The sequence below is a fragment of the Phyllopteryx taeniolatus genome, chromosome 7 (genome assembly GCF_024500385.1).
Source record: "Phyllopteryx taeniolatus isolate TA_2022b chromosome 7, UOR_Ptae_1.2, whole genome shotgun sequence".
In the NCBI taxonomy this organism is placed as follows: domain Eukaryota; kingdom Metazoa; phylum Chordata; class Actinopteri; order Syngnathiformes; family Syngnathidae; genus Phyllopteryx; species Phyllopteryx taeniolatus.
This window is the reverse complement of record NC_084508.1, coordinates 30,681,711-30,707,242: the sequence shown is the minus strand read 5'-3', so window position 1 is coordinate 30,707,242 and position 25,532 is coordinate 30,681,711. Positions and strand designations below refer to the sequence as shown.

At 42.7% G+C, this 25,532-nt stretch overlaps 2 protein-coding genes across 2 annotated transcripts in view; one reads left to right on the top strand and one right to left on the bottom strand.

Moving 5' to 3' along the window:
* The first annotated feature begins 552 nt into the window (after positions 1-552).
* On the top strand, positions 553-3,119 carry igfbp1a (insulin-like growth factor binding protein 1a). Its single transcript, XM_061779402.1, has 4 exons — positions 553-1,077; positions 1,174-1,343; positions 1,552-1,680; positions 1,951-3,119. Exons 1-4 carry the CDS (start codon positions 696-698, stop codon positions 2,059-2,061), a joined length of 792 nt encoding a protein of 263 aa, XP_061635386.1. The 5' UTR covers positions 553-695; the 3' UTR covers positions 2,062-3,119.
* Positions 3,120-3,495: 376 nt separating this feature from the next.
* Positions 3,496-25,532, bottom strand: part of igfbp3 (insulin-like growth factor binding protein 3) — a 29,841-nt gene continuing 7,804 nt past the window's right edge. Inside the window, exons 2-4 of the mRNA XM_061779401.1 lie at positions 24,476-24,726; positions 21,135-21,254; positions 3,496-6,546 (exon numbers count right to left, since the gene is read on the bottom strand). Coding sequence (XP_061635385.1) covers positions 6,421-6,546; positions 21,135-21,254; positions 24,476-24,726 — 497 coding nt within the window. The 3' untranslated portion in view covers positions 3,496-6,420. The remainder of the gene's footprint in view (positions 6,547-21,134; positions 21,255-24,475; positions 24,727-25,532) is intronic.

The window sequence follows — 25,532 nt, the reverse complement described above, 5'->3', positions numbered from 1 at the left end:
TTGTGCTGCACTTGTCTCCCCTGCACGGATGCACTCGTGTTTATCTCAAATTAGAGCCAGCGTGTCCTTTTCACTTTGAGTAGACGTGCGCAACCTCATTATTGTATTGCGCCCCCCCCGCCCAAGTTTGCGGTGCACAAAATGAATGGGGGAGCTCGAAACAAAGACGACTCATTCATCCGCGCACAGAAAGCCCCCACGTCACCTCTCAAACCGATTAAATCAACAATAAATCTGCAAGTGAAGAAATTGCAACTCATTGTAAAAAAAAAAAAAAAAAAAAAAAGCTCGCCTAAAGTTGTGGTGGGATATTTGCAAGTGAGGAAAGTGGTTTCATGTGGCGCCTCGGTGAGAAAATGGTGTGTCCCGATTGCAACTTCAAACATCGCTCGTCTCCAATACGTGCAAGTACGGAGTGTTCCAAAATCGACGTTGACGTGACTGTTGTATTCAAATGAGCCGAAGACGGGCCAATGAGAGCCCGGGCGACCAGTACACCTTCTTTTGGGAAATCATTCATAACGCCGATGCGTCAAACACACATACACGAGCCGGCTATAAATAGGGCTGCGCGCAACACACACTTCGACATTTCCCCCCCCCAAAAAAAATCAAAGGAAACACTCAACTGGGCTTCCTTGCGAATATTCACACTATCTTGCTGTAATTGTAGACCGGAGCGTCTGGGCTTAAATATGTCTTTGGGTAGGTTTTACGTCCAGCACGTCGTGGTGGCGGCGGTGTGCTCCGTGCTGGCACCGGGGGGGACGCTGGGCTCCCCGCTCGTGGCGCCGGAACCCATCCGATGCTCCCCGTGTACTCCGGAGAGGCTGAGCCAGTGTGCGCCGGTGGATCCCGGGTGCGCCGAGGTGCTGCGGGAGCCCGGCTGCGGATGCTGTCCCGCCTGCGCCCTGACGGCCGCCGACCTGTGCGGCATCCACACGGCGCCGTGCGGCTCCGGACTGAGGTGCGCCCCGAAACCCGGGGACCCCCGACCGCTACACTCTCTCACCCGGGGACAAGCCGTATGCACGGAGAGCCCCGAGCCAAAAGCGACTCCGGAGCCGCAAGCACAAGGTAGGCCTTTTTTTTTGTTTTTTTTTGTTTTTTTGTTTTTGGTTGTTCTCCAGCCACAGCTCCGTTTTACGCGGACATGCGACCTCCTTCCTCCAGATCAGGGCGAGCAAGAGGCTGAGATGGAGAATGCCGCCGTGGTCTCGGAGCCCGGCTTCACTTACTACCTCCCCGGCCAGAGCAAGCCGTACGACCCGAGGGCGGCTGCCGACGCCCAGGAGAGCATGAAAGCCAAACTGGTCGCCATCCGCAAGAAATTCGTCGAGCAGGTGAGCGGAACACCCATTAGTGTTACAAAATACCGCTCGTCAATTGGAATTATGTTGCGAAAAGTTTGAGAAGCTATATGGCACAGTGGCTTGGGAGCCACTAGGGGGAGCCCGCATACTATTTGACAAGTGGACGCGGGACGTCTGTCTCAGCAGCCTCGAATAGGAAGAGGCTTTTTATTGAACCCGCTTGCCTCCATCCACACAGGGGCCTTGTCACATTGAGCTGCAAAGAGCCTTGGAGAAGATTGCCAAATCCCAACAGAAACTCGGAGACAGATTGATCAGATTCTACATCCCCAATTGTGACAAACGTGGACTTTACAAACCCAAGCAGGTTGGTACCAAAATGTGTGTGTTTATGATCCCGTATACCAGAGTTGTTCAACCAAATTAGTCCAATTATGTATTAGTTTGGCAACACTTTCCTTTGGCTACGTTTTTTTTATTTTTATTTTTTTAATTGATTCAATTCATCACGTTTGCAGCGTGAGTGGTGTAAAACCGTACGGTTTCCTACCGAGCCAAACAAGGTGGCTTCAATATAAGAAACATTGCCAATATGAAAAAAAAAAAAAGGTGAAATAATACTACTATTTGTCTGCAGTGTGAATCATCTCTGGATGGCCAAAGGGGAGGATGCTGGTGTGTCAACTCCTGGAATGGCAAGAGGATTTTAGGTTCCACCGATGTGGCGGCAGATTCCGAGTGCTCCTAAGAGAGAAGCGTATCTCCCAAAGAAAAAGAAGCAAGCCACTGATTTTCCATTTCGATAGCTGTTTATTTATTGACCTGGTCTTTGGTGGTGTTTTAATCAGGTACACTGTCATTATGGGACTGCCATCACCCCGTTCCCTCTCAAACATGTCCCAAAGAGAAGAGGAAAATAATCTATTTTTTTTTTTTCTGAATGGATATTTTAATATTGATGCATTTACTTTTCACTCTATTTATTTCAGTTGGGTTCATTTTTGTTGTTGTTATGTGTAATTATTATTATTGGTATTTATATTATTTCTGTGTTACTGTTTTTTCTCTATGTTTAATGTATATATTTATCTTGGCCCCCAACTTACTCCATTGCTGAGTTGAGCTCGCTCTACCGTTTAAGTGGTCTGGAGGTTTAGTTTGTGACAAACCAAGCAAGAATGAAAGCACTGAGTGTCCAAAAGTCAATGATTGCTGTTGTTGTTGTTGTTTTTTTTTTTTTTAAATATCCTTTTTATATTCTTTTTTTTTAATTATTATTATATTGCTGCCATTTAAATGTATGTCATTACCTGATGTGAATCACGGTCAGCTCTTTTGAGTGACTGCAAAACTGTCAGATTGGAACTATTTCATAGTCTCGGGAAAAAAATAAAAATAAAAAATAAAAAAAAATAAAAAATCCCCATGGTTCAATGTGGTGCAGAGAGTATGACAAGGTTGGTGTCCAGTAATGCACCTCCACTCAGACGGGTATTTCAACATTTACCTACCTCCAGTGTTTATGTGTCCTCTGTCAATTGTGTTTGTGTCTGTCAACAATACTTGCTAGTCTACCTTGTATGTTGCTGTTCTCTCTGATGAAGAACACATGACCACATAGAAGGAGTGCCACAGTTTAACCATGATGTGGTTCACAAGTGGCGCCTCTGTTCTGATCTACATGCTGCTGTTTGGAGAGTATTGTTTTTATCTATTCCAAAGAGACTAACTGCTCGCTCACTTTTGTAATTGAGATGTAATGTAAGAAAAAGGTGATATATTTAATAAAAACATTACTTAACCCCAGTTTCTATATTGAGTGTGTTTCTATGTCGTGTTAATAGGGGCATCTTAAGTGGAGGTCCTCATCAAATTTGAGAAAGTTTGCCAAGGACATTCAGCTGTGCGCTACCTTTTGACCTGCTCTGTTTGCCCTGGTCGGGCACAGGAATTTGCTTCAACCTCTTGTGCCCACTGCCAGCCAGCCTGGCACCAACAGATTTATTTTTATTCTTTACAAATTGAACCGTTGCTTTATCCTTATTGACACATTCCGAGACTGAGGGGTGCCTGATTGCATTCACAGAAAACAGCAGCAGATTTGTTACTCGGTTGCCTGTGGAATTTAAGATGCTGTGCAAATGAAGAAAAACTCAGACATAACCAAACATTACAAATGGCATCTTAAAATATGTTCACTTTTATTAAAAAAAACCAAAAACATTAAATACAAATTATATTTCAAAGCAAACCAGGTCGTTTCTTGGATTATGTGATACCTGTGAGCTTTCTAGTTTAGTATCAAGAAATGTTTTAACCCCCCCCCCAAAAAAATAATAAATTACTAAACCTGGAAGATTTGATGTGACAGTAAAACTGTGCACAGAGAGAGATTCTTAACATGGCTAGTGGGCAAACAGGTCAAAATAAAAATAAAAAAGTGAGTTTAGAGAAGTTTGAAGCTGGCTATGAGGCAAGATTGCGGCATGGGCAGAAGTGACTTTCTGAGAAAATCACCGGAATTAAAAAGCAGTAAAGATCATGAGCAACAGAAGAAATTGCAGATTACAAATACAACATTAAGTAGTGATTATATTCCCCAAAATACAATGACTGTTTCGAGTTCGCTGTGCAATTGCTGAGTCACTGACATATTCACGGGAAACCTAGTTTGGATCAGCTTATAATTCTGTTTTAGATAAATAATGCATATTTTTAAGTACTGTACATGAAGTGGCCAACAAATATATGCATATAAAAAAGACACACAAATATAAGAGAGGAAATAGCTTCATTTTTTTTTTTTTCTTTTTAAATTCATTTTCCTCCTCTTACATCAAGGCTTTGAATAGATGGGACATAGCACCAACAGGCTAGATGTAAATTGCTGCTTTCTGTCTGTTGCAGGAAGTGTACAGCCGAGATTGTGCTACCAAGCTACCGGGTAACAGTCTTTATCGGCACCCCGTCCACTGTTCTTCAAGTCTTTACTCTTGATGTAGGAGAGCACCGGGACGGAAGCGCTTTAGAGATGATCAGGCCCCCTCCCTCAGACCCCCAACCACTTGTGTCAATGGAAGAAGATTTGGTGCTGTGTCCACCTTATACAGATTTGTTGGCATACGATCATACAAGCTTTTATCGAAGAAACAAAAACAACAATCAAAATGAATGGTTGCATTGAATGGAATATTTCTAAGGGACCTTCGCTATGTTCACTGAAGTCCTGGTGTATCCTTCTTTATACCCCTTCCCCACCCAGGGTTCTTACTTACAGTACAGTATATCGCACTGATTTACCTTACGTGACATAGAAAGGAAACGTTCGCAGATGCATAAAGGCCCGATTTTCTTTTGCACAGGTGCAGCTAAAGTGCTTTGAGTGCTTGTGCTTGTAGCTACCGGGTTACTCTTTTCACTGACAGGAAGAGAAGAGGGTCGTGTAAAAAAAAGTCCCATATAATGTATGCGGAACACACAGGAAAAGGATGGGAACAGGATTAGGCACAAATACAGTACAAGGCCCATGTAGGACGGCAGGCTTTAGACACGAGGGACCTTAGCTCTGCGCAAGTGTGACGGACAAGGACGAGAAGCAGGATGAGGACAAAAAGGCTTGACAGGTGGGAAGGATCATGGACGGACTGGAACAGGTGGCGGCAACAGACAACAGGAGGGCACACTGAACCCTTTAACTACAGTGTGACGTGAAGACCATTTTGGAAAGACCGCGCATGATAAAACCTGATAATGGAATGAGTGATGCATCTAGATAGATAATATAGAACAAAACGCAATGTGCATCGTCCATTTATTTTATTTTTTTCTGTTGCCATCAATGATCACACTAGTCCACTGTTAATGTGTCGTGGTAGTCCAATCATTATCTCTCATGCAATTCATCTATTCTAATGAAAAAAATGTTGAGTCGCGGTGCAACAATGAATCGATTAATCGACAACTATTTTTGATAATCAATTAATCATTCAGAGACCTTGTTTGACTTAAAATTGTCCAAATACTGGGAATTTCAGCCTCCCAACAGTAAATATTCTCTGATTTCTGTAGTCCTCCATGAAAGCGGACTGATTATCTTGGTGTTGAATCTAAATAAGACATTTGCAAACATTTGCTTTTCCTTTGCAAAACAAAGATCAGGATTTTTACCTCATTTCTGACACCAAACCAAGAACTGAATCATAATTTATTTGTGTGCATTTTCTGCTAAGTCAATTTGAAATTAAAAAAAAAAAAAAAAAAAAGTTTTAATCCGATTCATCGAAAAAAATCATTGACAGATGAATCGATTATTAAAACAATCGTTAGTTACAGCCCTAATATTAAACTATCGGTAAACAGAAGTGTTTTACTTAAAGAAACTGATTTTTTTAGCTTTGGGCTGTTATAATTGCTGCTAATTAAATCTGCTGTCTGTTTTGAAAGTGCATGCTGCGCACATATAAACCTGAGGAGTGTATTTGATACTCGAGAGATAGATTTACTTTGGAGGGTGCATTGGGGGGAAGCTTGTAAAGGTCAGGTGTAAGGCACTGTAACTGCAGGGTTTGCATCTGTTCCTTTCCTGCTACAGGAATTATGAATTACAAGATAGACACAGTGATGAAGGCCAATGTGCTAAATATCAAAACAAAGCCGTGCCGTGCCATAATCCTTCTCTTCTAAAAGGACCCTGAGACAGTTTTTTTTTTTTTTTTGTATTGTTGAATGGTACAGGGCCTGGACTTGGGGGCTCTTAGCTTAATGATGTACTGTATAGTATTTACACAAACACTTTTTGGGAAAACAAACTCCCACACCTCTTGCACAAACATGCAGCTATGCACACATACATGTAATGCGAGCACTCACACTTCAAGACAAGAGCTGAGAGACTCACAGTGGCACGTTCACAGACAGACAACATTGATATGGAGGCGCTTGCATTTTTGGGGTCACAGTCACAAAGAAGTTCTTTAAAAGTCAGTGGAAAATTCCCTCCTTTCTCTCTCTCCCTAGCAAAATAGTGCAGATGATATATTTCTCGCTACTCCAAGTTTTCTTAGCTTTTAGCTCGATCATTCTCTTGAGAACAAACAGTTCTGTCCTCTCATTGGCTTTCACGGTTGTGACACTGTTTCTCATCCCGATCTCTGCCGTCATAGCCAGGAAGGGGCTGTCCGTATTTGTCCACACACCAGCAGTATCCCCGCCTTCTGCCTTTGGATGGACGGCACTGCAAAGAGATGTGGTTAGAAGTTCAGTCTTTGTCATGCCATCAACGACCACAGGAAAGTCTTCAGTGAGACAGGACAGACTTCTATGGACAGGCACATACATAGACATTTTTGGGGGAAGGTGCTCAAGCCCCAAAAAAGTGTACCAATCGCCAAAATGATTCATACTATTAACAACAACAACAACAAAAAACAGTAGTATATATTTAACTTGTGTCTTTGTTTCTGTTAACACAATCAACACACTTAATAATACAACTATTAATAAATAAGGTGACTATAAACAAAAGTCAGGTTTTTGTGATGTACAAAAAGATATATTGTTAAAAAAAAAGAAAAATCACTATTAGTTAACCTATAACGTGTAGAACTCAGACAAAAAAAATAGAGAAGTAAAAATAAACAACTGCCATAATGTGATTGCATAAGTGCACACACCCTCTTATGAATGGGGATTTTGCTGGGTTCAGAATTAAGCAATCACATTCAAACTCATGTTAAATGGGAGTCAGCATAGTCACAGACCTGCCACCATTTAAAGTGCCTATGATTAACCCCAAATAAATTAAGGTGGGAGCCTATGTACAAATCTCCTAAGAACTCAAATAAATACCCCTTAAATACAAAACTCTTTGGGTGGAAAGGATGACATTTTCATTTATTTGTTTAGTATTGATGAATGAAGAAAAATCAATTTCCTTCCCCAAACCTTTTCCATAAAATTAGAATCATGCAACTTTGGGGGGGCGCTCATAGATGTAGCTGACCACGGACTGTTTAATTAATTACTCAGGCCTTTGCCCACATGAGCAACATGCAAATCTCTTTCTATATTTTTGACACTGAGGGCTAGGCATGACAAATTCACTGAGGGAGAAAGAGCGAAGGAGTGTGAAGGTAAACACAGCGTTACTAAAATATTTGCCAAGGCCAGTCGTACGGTTGTAGGGAAACCAATGATGCTATTCTGGGACTCTGGCAGACACTCAAAATCATCTGGAAATGATTATGGCCTGAAAGTGCACAAGGGTGTGTGCATGTGCTCCCCTAAACACATGTCAACAAACAACATGTTGTTGCAAAAAAGCTGTATATACAGCAAGTACGCATGCACTACTTGATTGCACAGAAATAGATTTGCTGCCGTCACTAAGAACATTACAAACACTTATTACTTATTATCTTCTCAAGTCTTCCATAATCCGACCATATTTTTGTGGCACAATCCAAATGATACTGCATCCTATCATCAAAATAAAATGCTCACTAAGAAACTATATGACCACATTGTATCCCACCGGGCCTCCTGCAATTTCCCAGACCCAGACACATGCCATATACTGCATATAGTGAAGACTGTACTGTACTATAATGCATTTGCACACACAAAAGACAAGAGTACACATATGCACCTTAGCAGTAATCTAAAATGGCCCACGGGGACCCAGGTTTTGTAGAGTGGCAACTTTATGAACTCAGTATGATGTGCACAGGGAATTACACGATTATTTGGGCCTGGCTAAACTCCGGCTCACTATAATCCTTGTGGCCAATATCTGCCCAAAATTAGTGACAATTGAGGCCCATCTGTTTATCCCTTTTTGAAATGTAAAAACAAATGATTGACTGTTTCTGATGACAAAAACAATTATTAATGGGGGAAATTATGGCATAAAAAAAAGGAAATATCCATCCATCAATCCATCCATTTTCTGAGCCGCTTCTCCTCACTAGGGTCGCGGGCGTGCTGGAGCCTATCCCAGCTGTCATCGGGTAGGAGGTGGGGTACATCCTGAACTGGTTGCCAGCCAATCGCAGGGCACATAGGAACAAACAACCATTCACACTCACAGTCATGCCTACGGGCAATTTAGAGTCTCCAATTCATGCATGTTTTTGGGATGTGGGAGGAAACCGGAGTACCCGGAGAAAACCCACGCAGGCACGGGGAGAACATGCAAACTCCACACAGGCGGGGCTGGGGATTGAACCCGGGTCCTCAGAACTGTGAGGCTGACGCTCTAACCAGTCGCCCACCGTGCCGCTAAAAGGAAATATATTAATTTAAAGTAATATGACCAATTGGTCATAAATCTCTGATTTGGCTAATCCATTTTATTTCAACCGAATATTTCTGTTTCTTCAGCATAAGCAGATACAACTGTTATTTGAAAACTATTTAAAAAAAAAAAAAAAAAAAAGCCACAAATGCAAGAACAGATTTTCTGAAGGAAGGGTTGCTGGGAGAATGCACAGAGCATCCCAGAGAGTGCACGACCCTGCCGTACGCCTCTATGCACACCTTAAAGCAGCACACAAGTGAACATACCCTCAATGTCCCTGTACAACACCTGGATCTTAGCAATGAAAACAGCACTAAACGCAAACCTTGACAAGGTCTCCCAGAGGAATCGTGTTTCAGTGCAGTCAAATGTCTTTTCTTAATCTACTCCAACCAAGCCAGTGTTCTAAACCAATGAGCAGGAAACTTCCAAAACATCTCGAATTAGGTAGTTTTCCACCATCGAGCTGCTCAACACACACGTCTGATCCCAGTGGACGACTTCCACCATAGCTATTCTCAGGCAGCTGGCCAAAGATTTGGAACGGATCTTGTAGCCCGTGCAGATGAGCAACACAGGATGCCATTACAAAAAAAAAAATAATCTCTTGCAATTTCCCTTTTTTGGGCAAGAGTCTGACGATAGCCCTCCTGCAGGACAGTGGCAGTGAACCACTGGACATGCTTCCGAATTTTGGACATCACTGTCTTTAGCTTGTACATTTGTTGATCGGTAAAATCAGTTTCTGCTTTGTGTTTAATGTATCATGTTGAGTGACAAAAAAAAGGGTTAGGGTTAATATACATCAGGGAAGAGCATAGAAATTCATACCTTTCTTGCACTTGATTTGATTTAAGTAGCTCCTTATTATTGCGACTAGGTAGCGGTTGCCTTGAAAAGGCAGCATGCATGTCTGACAGTGAGATGATGCTGGAGTCAGAACAGTTACTTTCACTGTCACTGCTCTCTGAGACTGTAGCTACTCCTGTATTAGCTTTTGTAGCTGTTACCACAAGCTTAGGTTTAATTCCTTCTTTGTCACGATACGATAGTATAACTTTTCTCTGGACCCAGAAGCAAGCGGAGGCTGAGAGGGTTGTGGTGAAAGATTTATTGAAGAGGATATCATGGTGGATCCCTTGGGCGTACTGGCAGGTTGTCGGGACAGGGAACGTGCGGCAGGCGGTGGGGTGAGCAGGCCAATGGCTTGGCGGCGTGGTGTAGGAGGTCAGCACGGCGGGGAACACTGAAGACAAGGAAGGTATAGCAAAGAGTGGCGTAGCACATGAGAACTTTAATACTCTGGCAGTGGAGTCTTGGATCTGGCAGGCTTTTATACAGGTGGTGATGAAGGCTGATTGATGACAGGTGGTGCTGATTACTGGCAAGAGAGCGAGGGAGGGAGAGAGAGAGGGCGAGAGGGGCGCAAAGCGCCACCCAAGCCCTAACAAAAGAACTGCAGGGCACAGCTCATGACACCTGGAAGCCAACTGAGTCAGCGGCACCACCTTCAAAAACGTATCATGAAGGAAGATATCTGGTTCTATATGATTTATTTCATAATCTTTATATGTCATAATCTTTGAAAAGTGTATTAGGGATTCAGAAACTTTATCAGATGTAAACAGGCCCCCAATCTTCACAGTACTTTTTGGAAACACAGTAAATGGCTGTGCAGCGACACTGAGTCACATATTCGGTCGGGCTTTAGAGTGTGACCAGGTGTCTGTTTCCTGTGTTGTCAACATGCTCATGCAGACTAAGTGCATGATCAAAGGCATCTTTATAGAGACACAGCCCTATTAAAATACCTAACCAACAACTACTGCAGCAGTCTGGGGGCAAGTACGCAGCCCAACATGCCCCATTCTCATACATTAACGTCGGTGAGCATTTTTGTTTAGGTTAACTCAGTTTACACTCACCTTCCGCGTTTGTTCCTTTTCCCTCAAACTCTCTATTCTGCTTCTCCCCCTAAACCCCGACCCCCTTCCTCGATAACCTCTCTAGGTGCCCTCAACTCTGTGGCCTATTTTCGAACTGACCCGGCGGACGAGATGAGCTTAAAATTGCGTTCCTCTGCCTTGGTTAATGATGACCCTCAATGTGTGTGTGTCAATGTGTGTGTTCGTGCATATATGCGGGTGGGTGGGTGTCGTTCAGTTTGTGTTTGTAAAACAAAGAGAGGGACAGAAGGGAGAGGAAGCATAGTATGTGTGTGTGCATCCCTGTTGCTTGGCTACCTTTGAATTTCCACTCAAGCTCTCTTTCATCTGTGAACTATTAGCAGTCATCTCAAGCAATCCTTTCATTAGGGCTTCAGTCAACAACATGTACATATGTATTAATACACATTCTAATACAGAGAGCTAAGAGGAGCACTTGATGTATCATCAAATACTGTTGAGTGGCACCCTGTTGAGTTTGCAACTTGCTTAATTACATTCCACATGATTTCAACAGTTATTCAATGGTCACGTTGTGATGATTTCTGGTTCGAATCTTTAAGCTTTTCTAATTGCTACTCACAGCTAGCCTTCAACAGTGTAACAGCAGTGTTCTCGCAACTTGTTTCGGAATGCCCTAGAATAACTGACCTTGTGAGAATATACTGTAGGTGTATGTATGACTGCTTTTGATGATTATGGCCAGTAAATGACATTTGACCAATACATACATTTTGATAGATAGAGGTATCAGCTACAAGCATGCTTAGGAAAAGGTGCAAAGTGACTGAAAGCTTATGGGTCCTTTTTAATTTGATCGATAACAGTAAAGACATACTCACCCCGAATTTCCTTTCAAAAATCATTTTGTTTAATTTGCTCGTGTGGCTATTTGAATTATTGGCAGAAGTTATCATTCACATGGTAATCATTGCTTCTAAGAAAAAATAATAATTCCAAAGCAGACACAACTGGCCCGCGCAGCAATTTCGTCCAGCCCGTAGGATCAATTTGAAGCCCACACAACGGCATCAGCCAAACATGTGCACGTAATTCCATGAGCAGCATCTTCTTATTTCTATGAACTATACAGTACTCACGGTTGCGGGTGTGGGGATACGACAGTCGGCTAATCAGGTACCAGTTTCAAAAGAGCCACATGGCTACTTATGCACCGCTTGTGCATTTTAGGTACTGTACTTGCAAACTGTTACTGCAAATTGTGGAAGCTCTGTTTGTTGTTGATTGAATGAAAACGCATTGTCGAAGAACTTGTGGTTGTGTCCGCGCAAATCTGACTGCAAAAAGTGACAGTGACTGGCGAACGACAAAGACGAAAAGAACGTCGACGGACCTCTTATTTAATGAGGGGTAATGACGTCTACAGGAATACTTTTCAGATTCTTATGGACGTTACGCTAGTGTTTAATTGAACTTTTGACAAAGATGAAAATGTTCCTCGTGGTGATTACAACGCAAATCTAACTGCAAAAATTTTATTCGGTGGCTCAGTGGGTAGACTGTCCGCGTGTCAAAGTGTTCTTGGGCAAGACACTGAAACCTAATTTGCTCCCAGTGGGCCTGGCAGCGCCTTGCGAATGTGAGGCTTTGTAAAGCACTTTCGGCACTGTGATGGTGTAGATAAAGCGCTATATAAGTGCAGTCCATTTACCATATATTCGGCGTGGGAAAGCACACGTTTATAGGACAATAGAAAACTATATGGACTTGATTAACTATTATTATTCTTGCTTTCTGTGAAGTTTGAAGTAAATCTGGCGATGGGCTTGTTCTCAGTCTAACCCGAAAAATAAAGACGGCTCGAACGGACGCCGCCATTATTTGTTGTTTACAGCTAGCTAGCTTAGTTAGCTCAGCGGCAGCCGTCGTAATTACGAACTAAAAATGACTGGATGATGGCAATTTCAGCAGGTGGTGGCGATCATATGCTAAATTACTTTGGATATTGACTATTTTTGGTGTCTGGTGAAAATATCAGTGGCTGTCTCAAGCAACAGCCTCCGCCAACATCCCCTTTAGCTTGTGCCGTAGCAGTTTGCTAATCTTCCTGGGGTCCACATATAATCAACATTTTTTATTTTTTTTGCCAAACCCTTTTTTTACAGTAACTTGAACAATATTTGAAAAAACTATTATCTTTGACCTCTGATTTGAAAACTAGTTATCCATCATTTTGTTGTGTAGATATAATACTATGATCTGGCAATGAAACAATTATATGGTTTCATGGTCAGAACGGCCCTCTGAGGGAAACCTTACCAACAATGTGGCCCGCGACAAAAATGAGTTTGACACTACTGTTCTAAAGTAATATTTTTCAAAGATTTAATGCCAACAGGTCTTTACCAATATGTGGCCCAAATAAAGTTTCATGATTTTCAATATGTTTTCTGAAGATGCTTATTACATTTTTGGATATATAGGATTTTTCTACGATTGCTTAATATGTTTTTTCCACAAAATACACCATAGCAGAAACAAAATAGATTGTGTTATTTCTGAGATATGAATGAATATGTATTCATTTGTGAAAGTGTCTGATAAATTGCATGTCTTTACCATTATTATGATTGTCTAAAGACAAGAGCATAATGGGTTTAATGTGCAATTAGGATCATTTATGCACTTGGATCTGCAGGGTTTATATCTTTACCGTTCAGCACTTCTGTCTTTACCATTACGCAAGAAGTGTATTTCAGTGGGCTACCAGCATTTGCTCTGTCAATAAGGATTGCCCTTACTATTTTAAGTCAGCCATAACTTTTTGAAAATAGGACTTTAAACCTGCAGACGTTTTCAGCATGGGAGACATTTACCCATATAAAACCAAGGTGGTGTGAAAAAATTGCTGAAAGCAATTTATTTCACCTTCCAGGCACATGTAATCTCCTCTTCACATTACAACATTGAATGTTGAACCACTGAATATTAAATAACTAAATAACTTAATGTAAATGCGTATTTGTATAATTATATTCTTAGACATGTTACATGATAGCCCACCATACAAACAGCTAACATGGCCCAGTGAGAGGGAACAAGGGCTCAGTTAAAAATCTGGGCACGCAACAGAGCATGTGAGAGAGACAGCGTTAAAATACTGTAGCCTCAAGGGTTGACTAGTTATTATCAAGCTATTGTGGTTGGTACATACATTTGGACACATCCCTCTGACAAAAGGGAAATAAATCTGACTGCTCAATAAGTCAGCCCTGGCAGGACTGAGGGGGAGAAGATGGAAGGAAGAATATGGATACACAGGCACCTGGCTGCCATCCTCAAGCCACCGCGCCTCTTTCTCCTCCTCTTAACACACACACACACTAACTCTGAAAGAGTACACAAAGAACCGCAGAAATTGTTGTCCCATTCACAAACCTCTGCAGGCTGATTCCAGGCCAAACAAGTAAGGGAAAGCCAGGTGGGTGGAAGGGCAGAATAATGGAATGGACTGACGAAAACAAAGAAGAGTGGATAAGTGCAAGCAAGGCAGACCGGCACAATGGTTGCTCCCTAAAATCAATACTAGAGAGAAAGTGTGTGTGGAAGTCAGACAGGAAGAGAGAAAGTTAGAGACTGATGGGTGTAATGAATGGGTCAGCACAGGCTATGCATGGCCTCAACTGGGATACTGGAGCAATTCATTTAACTGCAGCTAAAAATAGGTTGTTCTTTGGCCAAGGTAGACTAACACAGCTAAGGCGTCTCCTGAGGCACTCAAATTACCAGCAATACATAGATAAGAAACACACTGACAGTTAATTAAAACTTTGAATCAAATAAATCATGTTACTCACGCGCTCTCGCTCTCTCCTCACTAGGGTCGCGGGCGTGCTGGAGCCTATCCCAGCTATCTTCGAGCGAGAGGCGGGGTACACCCTGAACTGGTCGCCAGCCAATCGCAGGGCACATATAAACAAACAACCATTCGTACTCACATTCACACCTACGGGCAATTTAGAGTCTTCAATTAACCTACCAAGCATGTTTTTGGAATGTGGGAGGAAACCGGAGTACCCGGAGAAAACCCACGCAGGCACGGGAAGAACATGAAAACTCCACACAGGCGGGACCGGGGATTGAACCACGGACTTCAGAACTGTGAGGCAGCCGCTCTAACCAGTCGCCCACCATGCCGCCTATGTGTATATGTGTGTATATATATATATATAAAACACTTTCAGCCCGATAGATAAAAAAAAAAAAAACTGGACTGACAACAATAACTGTATCATTCAGTGGCGTGCTGGTTGCATTTGCTTGGATATATTCATCCATCCATATCCATCCATAGTTAAACTTTCATAGATTATAGAGTCAGGGCCCACAATTTAAACCATTGCAAGTATTTCTTTGTTTATTTTGACATAATTGGAGCTTCTTGCAGCTATATCAGCTTTGCATTCAACTAAACAAGCTCAACAAATGTCAACTGATGATAATCATATGTGAATGAGCTTCATATTTATGTTACTAGCAGCACTGATATATGCCTCCAGTACCGTAAATGTATTAAATAAGTCCTGTATGATGAATATAGACTGACTTCTTCTTCTTCTTTTCCTTTCGGCTTGTCCCGTTAGGGGTGGCCACAGCGTGTCATCCTTTTCCATGTAAGCCTATCTCCTTCATCCTCCTCTCGAACCCCGACTGCCCTCATGTCTTCCCTCACGACATCCATCAACCTTCTCTTTGGTCGTCACTCCGAGAGCGAACCTCAACATCTTCATTTCCGCCACCTCCAGCTCTGCTTCCTGTTGTCTCTTCAGTGCCACTGTCTCTAATCCGTACATCATGGCTGGCCTCACCACTGTTTTATAAACTTTGCCCTTCATCCTAGCAGAGACTCTTCTGTCACATAACACACCTGACACCTTCCTCCACCCGTTCCAACCTGCTTGGACCCGTTTCTTCACTTCTTGACCACACTCACCTTTGCTCTGGACAGTTGAACCCAAGTATTTAAAGTCCTCCACCCTTGCTATCTCTTCTCCCTGTAGCCTCACTCTTCCCCCACCACCCCTCTCATTCATGCACATATATTCTGTCTTACTTCGGCTAATCTTCGTTCCTCTGCTTTCCAGTGCATGCCTTCATGTTACCTTATGGCTTCTTCCAAGCACAGTGCCCTTTTCCTCAACGTTACCTAAATATGGATAACACAAGCATTACCATGATAACTTCTTCTTTCATATTTTCCTTTCGGCTTGTCCCTTTAGGGGTCGCCACAGCGCGTCATCATTTTCCATGTAAGCCTATCTCCTACATCCTCCTCTCGAACACCAACTGCCCTCATGTCTTCCCTCATGACATCCATCAACCTTCTCTTTGGTCTTCCGCTAGCTCTTTTGCCTTGCAGCTCCATCCTCATCATCCTTCTACCAATATACTCACTATTTCTCCTCTGGACGTGTCCAAACCATCGAAGTCTTCTCTCTCTAACTTTGTCTCCAATACATCGAACCTTGGCTGTCCCTGTGATGAGCTTTTTCTAATTTTATCCAACCTGGTCACTCAGACAGCGAACCTCAACATCTTCAATTCCGCCACCTCCAGCTCTGCTTCCTGTTGTCTCTTCAGTGCCACTGTCTCTAATCCATACATCATGGCTCGCCTCACCACTTTAATACACTTTGCCCTTCATACTAGCCGAGACTCTTCTGTCACATAACACAGCTGACACCTTCCTCCACCCGTTCCAACCTGCTTGGACCCGTTTCTTCGCTTCCTGACCACACTCACCATTGCTCTGGACGGTTGCTATCTCTTCTCCCTGTAGCCTCACTCTTCCCCCTCCACCCCTCTCATTCATGCACATATATTCTGTTTTACTTCGGCTAATCTTCATTCCTCTTCTTTCCAGTGCATGCCTCCATCTTTCTAACTGTTCCTCCAGTTCCTGTATGATGCATATAGACTGACATATTTCATAATTCATATCCTATAGGGGTGGAGGAGTGATTATTATGTCAGGTCCATAAATACTGGACATGGACACAATTCTAATCTTTTTGGCTCTAAACACCACTACAATGGATTTGAAATTAAACAAACAAGATGTGTTTAAACTGCAGACTTTCAGCTTTAATTTGACAGTATCCATCCATCCATCCATTTTCTTTACCGCTTCTCCTCACGCGGGTGGCGGGCGTGCTGGAGCCTATCCCAGCTATCATCGGGCAGGAGGCGGGGTACACCCTGAACTGGTTGCCAGCCAATCGCAGTAATTTGACAGTATTAACATCCAAATCAGGTAAACGGTGTCGGAATTGCAAGAGCTCGTGTTTATGTCTCCCACTTTTTAAAGGCTAGCTCACTGCATGCTAGCATTGCGTAGTCTCGGGTGAAGCAAAGATAAGCAAAACCACTCATGAACATAGCAATTTACATTGTAATTCCAAGTTGTCAGTTACAGTATATGTACCAGAGATCTTGTGATGGCGAGGTAAAGATGCAGTAGTACCATCGTAAGCCTACTACTTCTAAATAAATGTAAATGAGGAATAAAAAGAGTCACACGTCTTAGGAACTAAACAGGACACACACGGACCGATCCAAAAAAGTCGACCCAAACCTTTTGAACGTTTTTAAAAATCTGTTCCACACCTTCTATAAACTATATACTGTGTATGTCCGTATATATGTGTGTGTGTGTATATATAAAACCCTCATAAACTAAAAAAAAACATACATAAATAAAATTTCAAAAATTAGAAATGTTTCTAGATGAAGTTTAAATAATCTCTTTGCATGGTTAGGCCCTTTTCTCAGAAAGACCATTCCTAGAAATCTCCCCTCACACCACCCCCTGCCCAATCTTCTTTTCACAGTATTGTCACCCTAGACGGTTCACACGGTCTCCTTTTCATCGTGTTTCCGGTCATAAATCTGCAACACACCGTGAAGACACATTCCCTTGGATGGGTTTAACACTCTACACCCCACCAACCCTCTAAAATAAGTAAAGGGTGATAAAGGTTGGCACTCTGGTACACACACATAGACTATGACCGGAGCTGACAGATTCCTGGTGGATATTTGTTGACAGAATTGAATAAAAGACAGGGAAGACATTTTACAAAACAGAATGAAACAACACTTTGGGAAACGGCAATGTTACATTATGAGAGCTTGTGTTTATTATGTGTGTGTCTGTTATGGCTTGTGTTGATCTCTCAATCATGCTGCTTTCCGGGAGTGACTCATTCTTTTTTCAGAATGGGATGTTGTTCACGGAAATCCTTCAAATAAGAATAACTGGATTTGGGAGTTTGTCGAGTCATTCCTTCCTGATACCCTCCTCCACTCAGGTCATCAAACACAGTATTAATCATCCATCCATCCATCCATTTTCTGAGCCGCTTCTCCTCACTAGGGTCGCGGGCGTGCTGGAGCCTATCCCAGCTGTCATCGGGCAGGAGGCGGGGTACACCCTGAACTGGTTGCCAGCCAATTGCAGGGCACATAGGAACAAACAACCATTCGCACTCACAGTCATGCCTACGGGCAATTTAGAGTCTCCAATTCATGCATGTTTTTGGGATGTGGGAGGAAACCGGAGTGCCCGGAGAAAACCCACACAGGCACGGGGAGAACATGCAAACTCCACACAGGCGGGGCCGGGGATTGAACCCGGGTCCTCAGAACTGTGAGGCTGACGCTCTAACCAGTCGCCCACCGTGCCGCCAGTATTAATCAGGGATAAGAAAATTCTCACTTTTGTATAGCATTTTAAAGACTAAAAATACCAAAGAATACCATTTCCAATACCAATTCAGTGGACTAAAAAAAATCCTTGAAAGGAATATGCCTCAAAAGTCAAACAAAACTTGGAGTTCAAACCATCATATGCCGTAATTTCTCGTGTATGATGCGCACCCATGTATAATGCGCATCCCCAAAGTTGACCTCAAAATTCTGGAAAACCCTTTAACCTATGTATAATGCATTTTTACAATGCATGATTTTGTTTCTACCAATATGATCAAAACATGAAGTATTATCTGTTTGTTTTTTTGAATTATTCTGAAGTTAAACACCTTATTTGAACACACAATACTTTCTTTTTATTTACTACTAAAGTACTACTTACTTTTATTTAGTAAATGAGAAAACACATAGTTGTGCTCATATGTTTGATAACCCAGGCAGGATTTGTAAGATGTGTACAATTCTTTTAAGAAAACATGAAGGGCTAGGCGAAACATATTTAATTTTATTTTAATGGAATTTAAATTAAACTGTCAAGCATTTCAGAAAAGCATTAACATTAAACAAAACATAACCATAAAGAAATTAATGATGGTTGTTGTTCAGTCATCAGTCGTATTAAAAAACAAAAACAAAACAATATTTCACAAATTCTCCCTGGGTATGTAAACTTACGAGCACGATTGTACATATATGCAGTCATATGTACCCCTGTCATATTGGAATGAAAGTGTCGTCTACACCTTTTTCATAACCTCTCGGTGGCATACTATAATGAAAGTCTACAGCTTTTTCATAACCTCTAGATGGCGGCATACATTGATAAAATGTGAAAGTCTTTTTCATTTGCCCCTATACCTATGTATAATGCGCACTATTGACGTTTGACAATTTTTGGGGGGCAAAAATGCGCATTATACACGAAAAATTACGGTATCTGGCAACATGTGACACTCCATAACTTTTTTTTGTTTTTGTTTTTCAGTTTTTTTGGGCCCCGACAAAAGGGTACCACTGAAAACTGGAAACAATAGAACAGAAACAACGCCGTCATTAAGAATCCATCTACACGTCAATGGTGTTTTTTTAACGGGGATGGGGAGGGTCTTGTGCAGTTTATGTGTAATTGTCAAGCCTCTGGATAACTGCAATGAGAAATGGCACCCTGAAGAGGCCAACAATGCCTTGAGGTGCCTCCCTCAGAGGAAGAATTCGAATAAGGAGGGGCCGGGCCGGCGGGGTACAAGAGACAATGAGAAGAGACAAACATCACTGCGGGAATGAGAGAAGACAAAATGAAAAAAAAATAAAAATAAATAAATAAAAACCGCTTTCGGTAATAGAAATTTATTGCACCAAGGCAAGAAAAATATTCCTGCGACCGACAGGAATGACGCTTTAGATCATGCGGGGAATAATGGATGATGCTCCGAGCCGATCGCTTTGGAACAAAAGTATCGCGCAAAATGCTGGCCATACATATGGCGAGATGCTCTCGGCCGCTTGCTGGCTGATCGTCGGCCGACCAGGATTTGAATTAATGGGATCTGGAATCGTCAGATAGTGAACTCCCTTTTGGATAGCCAGGCAAGCTTCCTCCGATGAAGATCGACGAAGTCCGACGACAAAGGTAACTCGTTTGCAGCTCGCGTTAGCTACATTTAGCGAGCAAATACGCTCCTTCAATCCTTGTTACATAAAAACATAATTTAGTCCCACTAGTTCACATTACAATTTAACATCTGTTGCCAGTAATGATTTTAATTTTACATTTCATCCATCTTGCAGGAATTCAACACCCGCGAGTCAACCGTCTTTTAGGATTGTGAAGAAGAAAAGTCATGTTTTTTTTAACCCTTGCAAAACACATCAGTAAAAAGTATTCTCTAGTAATCGTATGTATTTTTTTAAAAACTTACAGGTTACGCATTCAGCAGACGTTTGACTCCCATTCCAGTACACAGTGCAGACAAAAAAAGGTAATTGAAAGCTTCAAATAAGAAGGAGGGGCCGGGCCGGCGGGGTACAAGAGACAATGAGAAGAGACAAACATTTCCCAAGATCCCATTCACTGCCAACAGAAGAATAAAATAAGATGTGGATAAAACTTTGCTAGATTTTATGCGCAAGGTAATAAAAACCTGGACTATTGAGCAAACGGTAGAGGAGGAGAATATATATATATATATTCTGTGGGGCTTGGAAAATCAGTGAAAATGCTCGAAAATGCCTGGCAGTCTAGGGGTTCCCTGCTCAGGAAACGGCTGGCAGTGAATGAGTTAAATGGTACAATTTGTGTATAAAAGAGGCCTCTGCCAACATGTTTTAGCGTCCTTGTTTTCTTGCCACTACCTTACAGATGGGTTGACTTTGGGTGGCCCAAGTCTATACCACAGACAAGAAAATCTAAACCACCATTTGTTTTTTGCCTCACCAAGAGAACCCCACACCTCCCTACACCGAAACTACCGCCATCAAACAAGCGCCATCCATACATTCCCTTGCCGCCACAGCTATCATGCCACACACACTCCCAAACCACATTCTTACATCCCTACCCCCCACATTCTCCCACACACCTGACCGACCTCATTTCCTGTGAGGCATGAGTCAGATGGCTGCAGTGACTTGAGTAATACATGGTTGTAGTCACTCAGATAATATAGTGTTGATGTGGCTGTCAAGGCAACCAGAGCAGCAAAAAAGGCGGATTGTGCATGTGTGGCTGGGTGAGAGTAATTAGTGAGGATTCTTTAGAAGTGTTCAGGTATGTGGTGGGTCTATTTGTATGTCTATTTGTTTTTGAGAAGGAGGAAAAGTGATGTTGAAACTGGGAGAGTTAGTCACCTGTCTTTTCTTATAGAAGCCTCTTCTGTCACAGTTGGGTATCCGGAAGCCTCTTGGGTTGAGCACATTGCTGATTTTGAGACTATTTAGGATACTTTCCATCTCCCGTCGACATGGGCCCTGTAGAGAAAATGAAATGTATCCCGCTGACATTAGTATTGTACACTCATAAACATTGTACTATAACGTTATCCTAACTTGTCGATGTCTATCCAACACTTTACTATAGGTCCCATGCCATAATTATTATTATTATTATTATTGTGTCCTTTTATTGGGTTTACAATATAATTTGGGTTGGAAATGCCCACATGCCTTTTTTCAAGCTACTCTAGTTGGTCCAAAATTCCTGGCAATTGAGATGGACAGATTTCTTATTAATATTCAATATGTAAATCCATCCATCCATCCATTTTCTGGGCCACTTCTCCTCACTAGGATCGCGGGCGTGCTGGAAGCTATCCCAACTATCATCGGGCAGGAGGCAGGGTACACCCTGAACTGGTTGCCAGCCAATCGCAGCGCACATACAAACAAACAACCATTCACACTCACATTCACACCTACGGGCAATTTAGAGTCTCCAATTCATGCATGTTTTTGGGATGTGGGAGGAAACCGGAGTGCCCGGAGAGAACGGGGAGAACATGCAAACTCCACACAGGCGGGGCCGGGGATTGAACCCTGGTCCTCAGAACTGTGAGGCTGACGCTCTAACCAGTCGGCCAGTGTGCCGCCAATATGTAAATAAGCTTTGCTAAGATTGGATCGCTCTTATTCTTACTTTAAAAATGTAAAAGAGCTTTGCTCTGATTGGTCCTTGGCAAAAAAATCACACAGCCATAAGTATTCAGAATCTTTGGTCTGACACGCATGTATTTAATTCAGGTGCTGCGCATTTCTTCTGATCATCCTTTAGATGGTTCTAGACCTTCAATGGAGTCCAACTGTGTTTTATTATTCGAATTGGACTTGATTAGGAAAGCCACACACCTGTCTATATAAGACCTTACAGCTCACAGTGCGTGTCAGAGGAAAGGAGAATCATGAGGTCAAAGGAACTGCCTGAAGAGCTTAGAGACAGAATTGTGGCAAGGCACAGATCTGGCCAAGGTTACAAAAAAAAATGCGGCTGCACTTAAGGTTCCTAAGAGCACAGTGGCCTCCATCCATCCATCCATTTTCTGAGCCGCTTCTCCTCACTAGGGTCGCGGGCGTGCTGGAGCCTATCCCAGCTGTCATCGGGCAGGAGGCGGGGTACACCCTGAACTGGTTGCCAGCCAATCGCAGGGCACATAGGAACAAACAACCATTCGCACTCACAGTCATGCCTACGGGGAATTTAGAGTCTCCAATTCATGCATGTTTTTGGGATGTGGGAGGAAACCGGAGTACCCGGAGAAAACCCACGCAGGCACGGGGAGAACATGCAAACTCCACACAGGCGGGGCCGGGGATTGAACCCGGGTCCTCAGAACTGTGAGGCTGACGCTCTAACCAGTCGGCCACCGTGCCGCCACAGTGGCCTCCATAATCCTTAAATGGAAGACGTTTGGGACAACCAGAACCCTTCCTAGAGCTGGCCGTCCGGCCAAATTGAGCAATCGGGGAGAAGAGCCTTGGTGAGGGAGGTAAAGAAGAACCCAAAGATCACTGTGGCTGAGCTCTACAGATGCAGTCGGGAGATGGGAGAAAGTTCTATAAAGTCAACCATCACTGCAGCCCCCCCACTCTGCCATCACTTTATGGCAGAGTGACCCGACGGAAGCCTCTCCTCAGTGCAAGACACATGAAAGCCCGCATGGAGTTTGCTAAAAAACACCTGAAGGACTCCAAGATGGTGAGAAATAAGATTCTCTGGTCTGATGAGACCAAGATAGAACTTTTTGGCCTTAATTCTAAGTGGTATGTGTGGAGAAAACCAGGCACTGCTCATCACATGTCCAATACAGTCCCAACAGTGAAGCATGGTGGTGGCAGCATCATGCTGTGGGGGTGTTTTTCAGCTGTAGGGACAGGACGACTGGTTGCAATCGAAGGAAAGATGAATGTGGCCAAGTACAGGGCTATCCTGGACAAAAACCTTCTCCAGAGTGCTCAGGACCTCAGACTGGGCCGAAGGTTCACCTTCCAACAAGACAATTACCGGAAGCACACAGCTAAAATAACGAAGGAGTGGCTTCAGAACAACTCCGTGACTGTTCTTGAATGGCCAGCCAGAGCCCTGACTTAAACCCAACTGAGCATCTCTGGAGAGACCTGAAAATGGCTGTCCACCAACGTTCACCATTCAACCTGACAGAACTGGAGAGGATCTGCAAGGAGGAATGGAAGATGATCCCCAAATCAAGGTGGAAAAACTTCTTGCATCATTCCCAAAAAGACTCATGGCTGTCTTAGCTCAAAAGGGTGCTTCTACTAACTACTGAGCAAAGGGTCTGAATACTTATGGCTGTGTGATATTTCAGTTTTCTTTCTTAATAAATCTGCAAAAATTTCAACAATTCCGTTTTTTTCTGTCAATATGGGGTGCTGTGTGTACATTAATGAAAGAATGAACTTAAATGTGTTTAGCAAATGGCTACAATATCACAAAGAGTGAAAAATGTAAGGGGTTCTGAATACTTTCCGTACCCACTGCAGTGAGCTTGGTACTGTACATTCAAATGTATGGAATCAGCAAGACTCCTTTAAAATAGCCACACTCTCACTTTTATTCTCGCCCATCCCCTCTGTCTTAGAAAGCAGCTTCTTCCTTAACTATTAATCTATCTTTTTATGGTTTAAGAAATGTGATAAAATACAACAAACGGTATATACAGCATCAAACGCCTATACAGGCTCGCTGTTCAGGGCGCCCATAAATATCGCTCAATGTGCATCGGCAACTGTTGTTTTTATTCGACGGTCCAGTCCAGTCGGGTTCGACCACATCGCGCAGTGTGCAGCAGGCCTTCAGCGCACATGGAGAAAATACACATCTATTTCAGTGGAATGCCAAGCGCCAACATAAACAGTGCTGGTATAAAAATATTCAAATCTTAAATCAAAGGCATTTATTAGATCTTAAATCAAATCTGATTAGGAAATAACATTGGAGGCTGCAGCTAAAACAGTTTAAGTTTTCAGACATATTGCATTGAAAACAATACAAGAATGTTTGTATATAGTATAATAAAAACGCAGCAAACCACGCGTTGTCAAATGAGAAAAGGTATTACCAAATGAGATTAACAAAGTCTTGAACCATTACTTCGCTACTTCAAAAACAACATTAACAGTACCAGCGCATCTTCATTTGCAGATTTTTTTTCGGAGACATCTCATTGGGTTTGACTTACATACTCAGTCTCCCTTTTGTTCTCCAGGGAGAAGTTCTGCGTATCCATATTGGCTCCCTCTGACACCAACTCCACCTTGAAGCTGTGTGTCTTCCTGTTCTGATCTTTCTTTAGCAGCTTGTTGTGTAATAGAGGCCTGGTGTCCATCACACCTCCATTCTGCCCCCCTTGGACAGCTGACAAACCAGGGAACATGGTCATTTTAGCCGTCTTGTTGGCATGGCCTTCCTCTACCTGATTTCTGCCATGGTCTGCATGAGTAAAATAGAAATGGGTTATCAGAAACGGTCTTTACTCAGTACAATACTATCACAGAATACTGAATTAAAGTTTTGAATATAATATGAAATGTTGCTTTTATTTAGCATGCTTGAATCTGTTTGTCACTCCGACTGTATGTTAGTTGGACACTTTCTGGTCCAGGAAGGAGGACATAAGACAACAAGACAGGTTTCGAGTTACATGGTATACAATGAGAACCAAGCCCCCATGAAGCGCACTACCATTAAGACAGCAAATGCATCTTTGTTGGTCTTATATACATTGTATTGTATTGAAAATCTAATATTTCTGGCGGCACAGTGACGACTGGTTAGCACATCTGACGTCTGGTTAGCACAACTGCCTCACAATTCTGAGGACCAAGGTTCAAATCCCGGCCTCGCCTGTGTAGAGTTTGCATGTTCTCCCCGTGCCTGCGTGGGTTTTCTCACTCCGGTTTCTTCCCACATCCCGAAAACATGCGTGGTAGGTTGATTGAAGACCCTAAATTGCCCGTAGGTGTGAACGTGAGTGCAAATGGTTCCTTGTTTATATGTGCCCTGCGATTGGGTGGCAACCAGTTCAGGGTGTACCCCGCCTCTCGTCCGAAGATGCCTGGGATAGGCTCCAGCACGCCCGTGACCCTAGTAAGGATAAACGGTACAGAAAATGGATGGCAGAACTACCTAAGTGTTATTCTGGAAATGTAACACCCCTCTTCAGAATTAAGACAATGGGCTCTATTTTGTTGACGGCACAGCTGCGCTCGAGCATTTAAAAACTAGCGTAACTTGAT

Excerpts from the sequence above, each read along its gene's own strand:
- igfbp1a (XM_061779402.1), top strand. The coding sequence starts at position 696 with ATGTCTTTGGGTAGGTTTTACGTCCAGCACGTCGTGGTGGCGGCGGTG. Across the intron at positions 1,344-1,551 it reads GCAAGAAATTCGTCGAGCAG|GGGCCTTGTCACATTGAGCT; the intron begins GTGAGCGGAACA and ends CCATCCACACAG. Across the intron at positions 1,681-1,950 it reads GACTTTACAAACCCAAGCAG|TGTGAATCATCTCTGGATGG; the intron begins GTTGGTACCAAA and ends ATTTGTCTGCAG.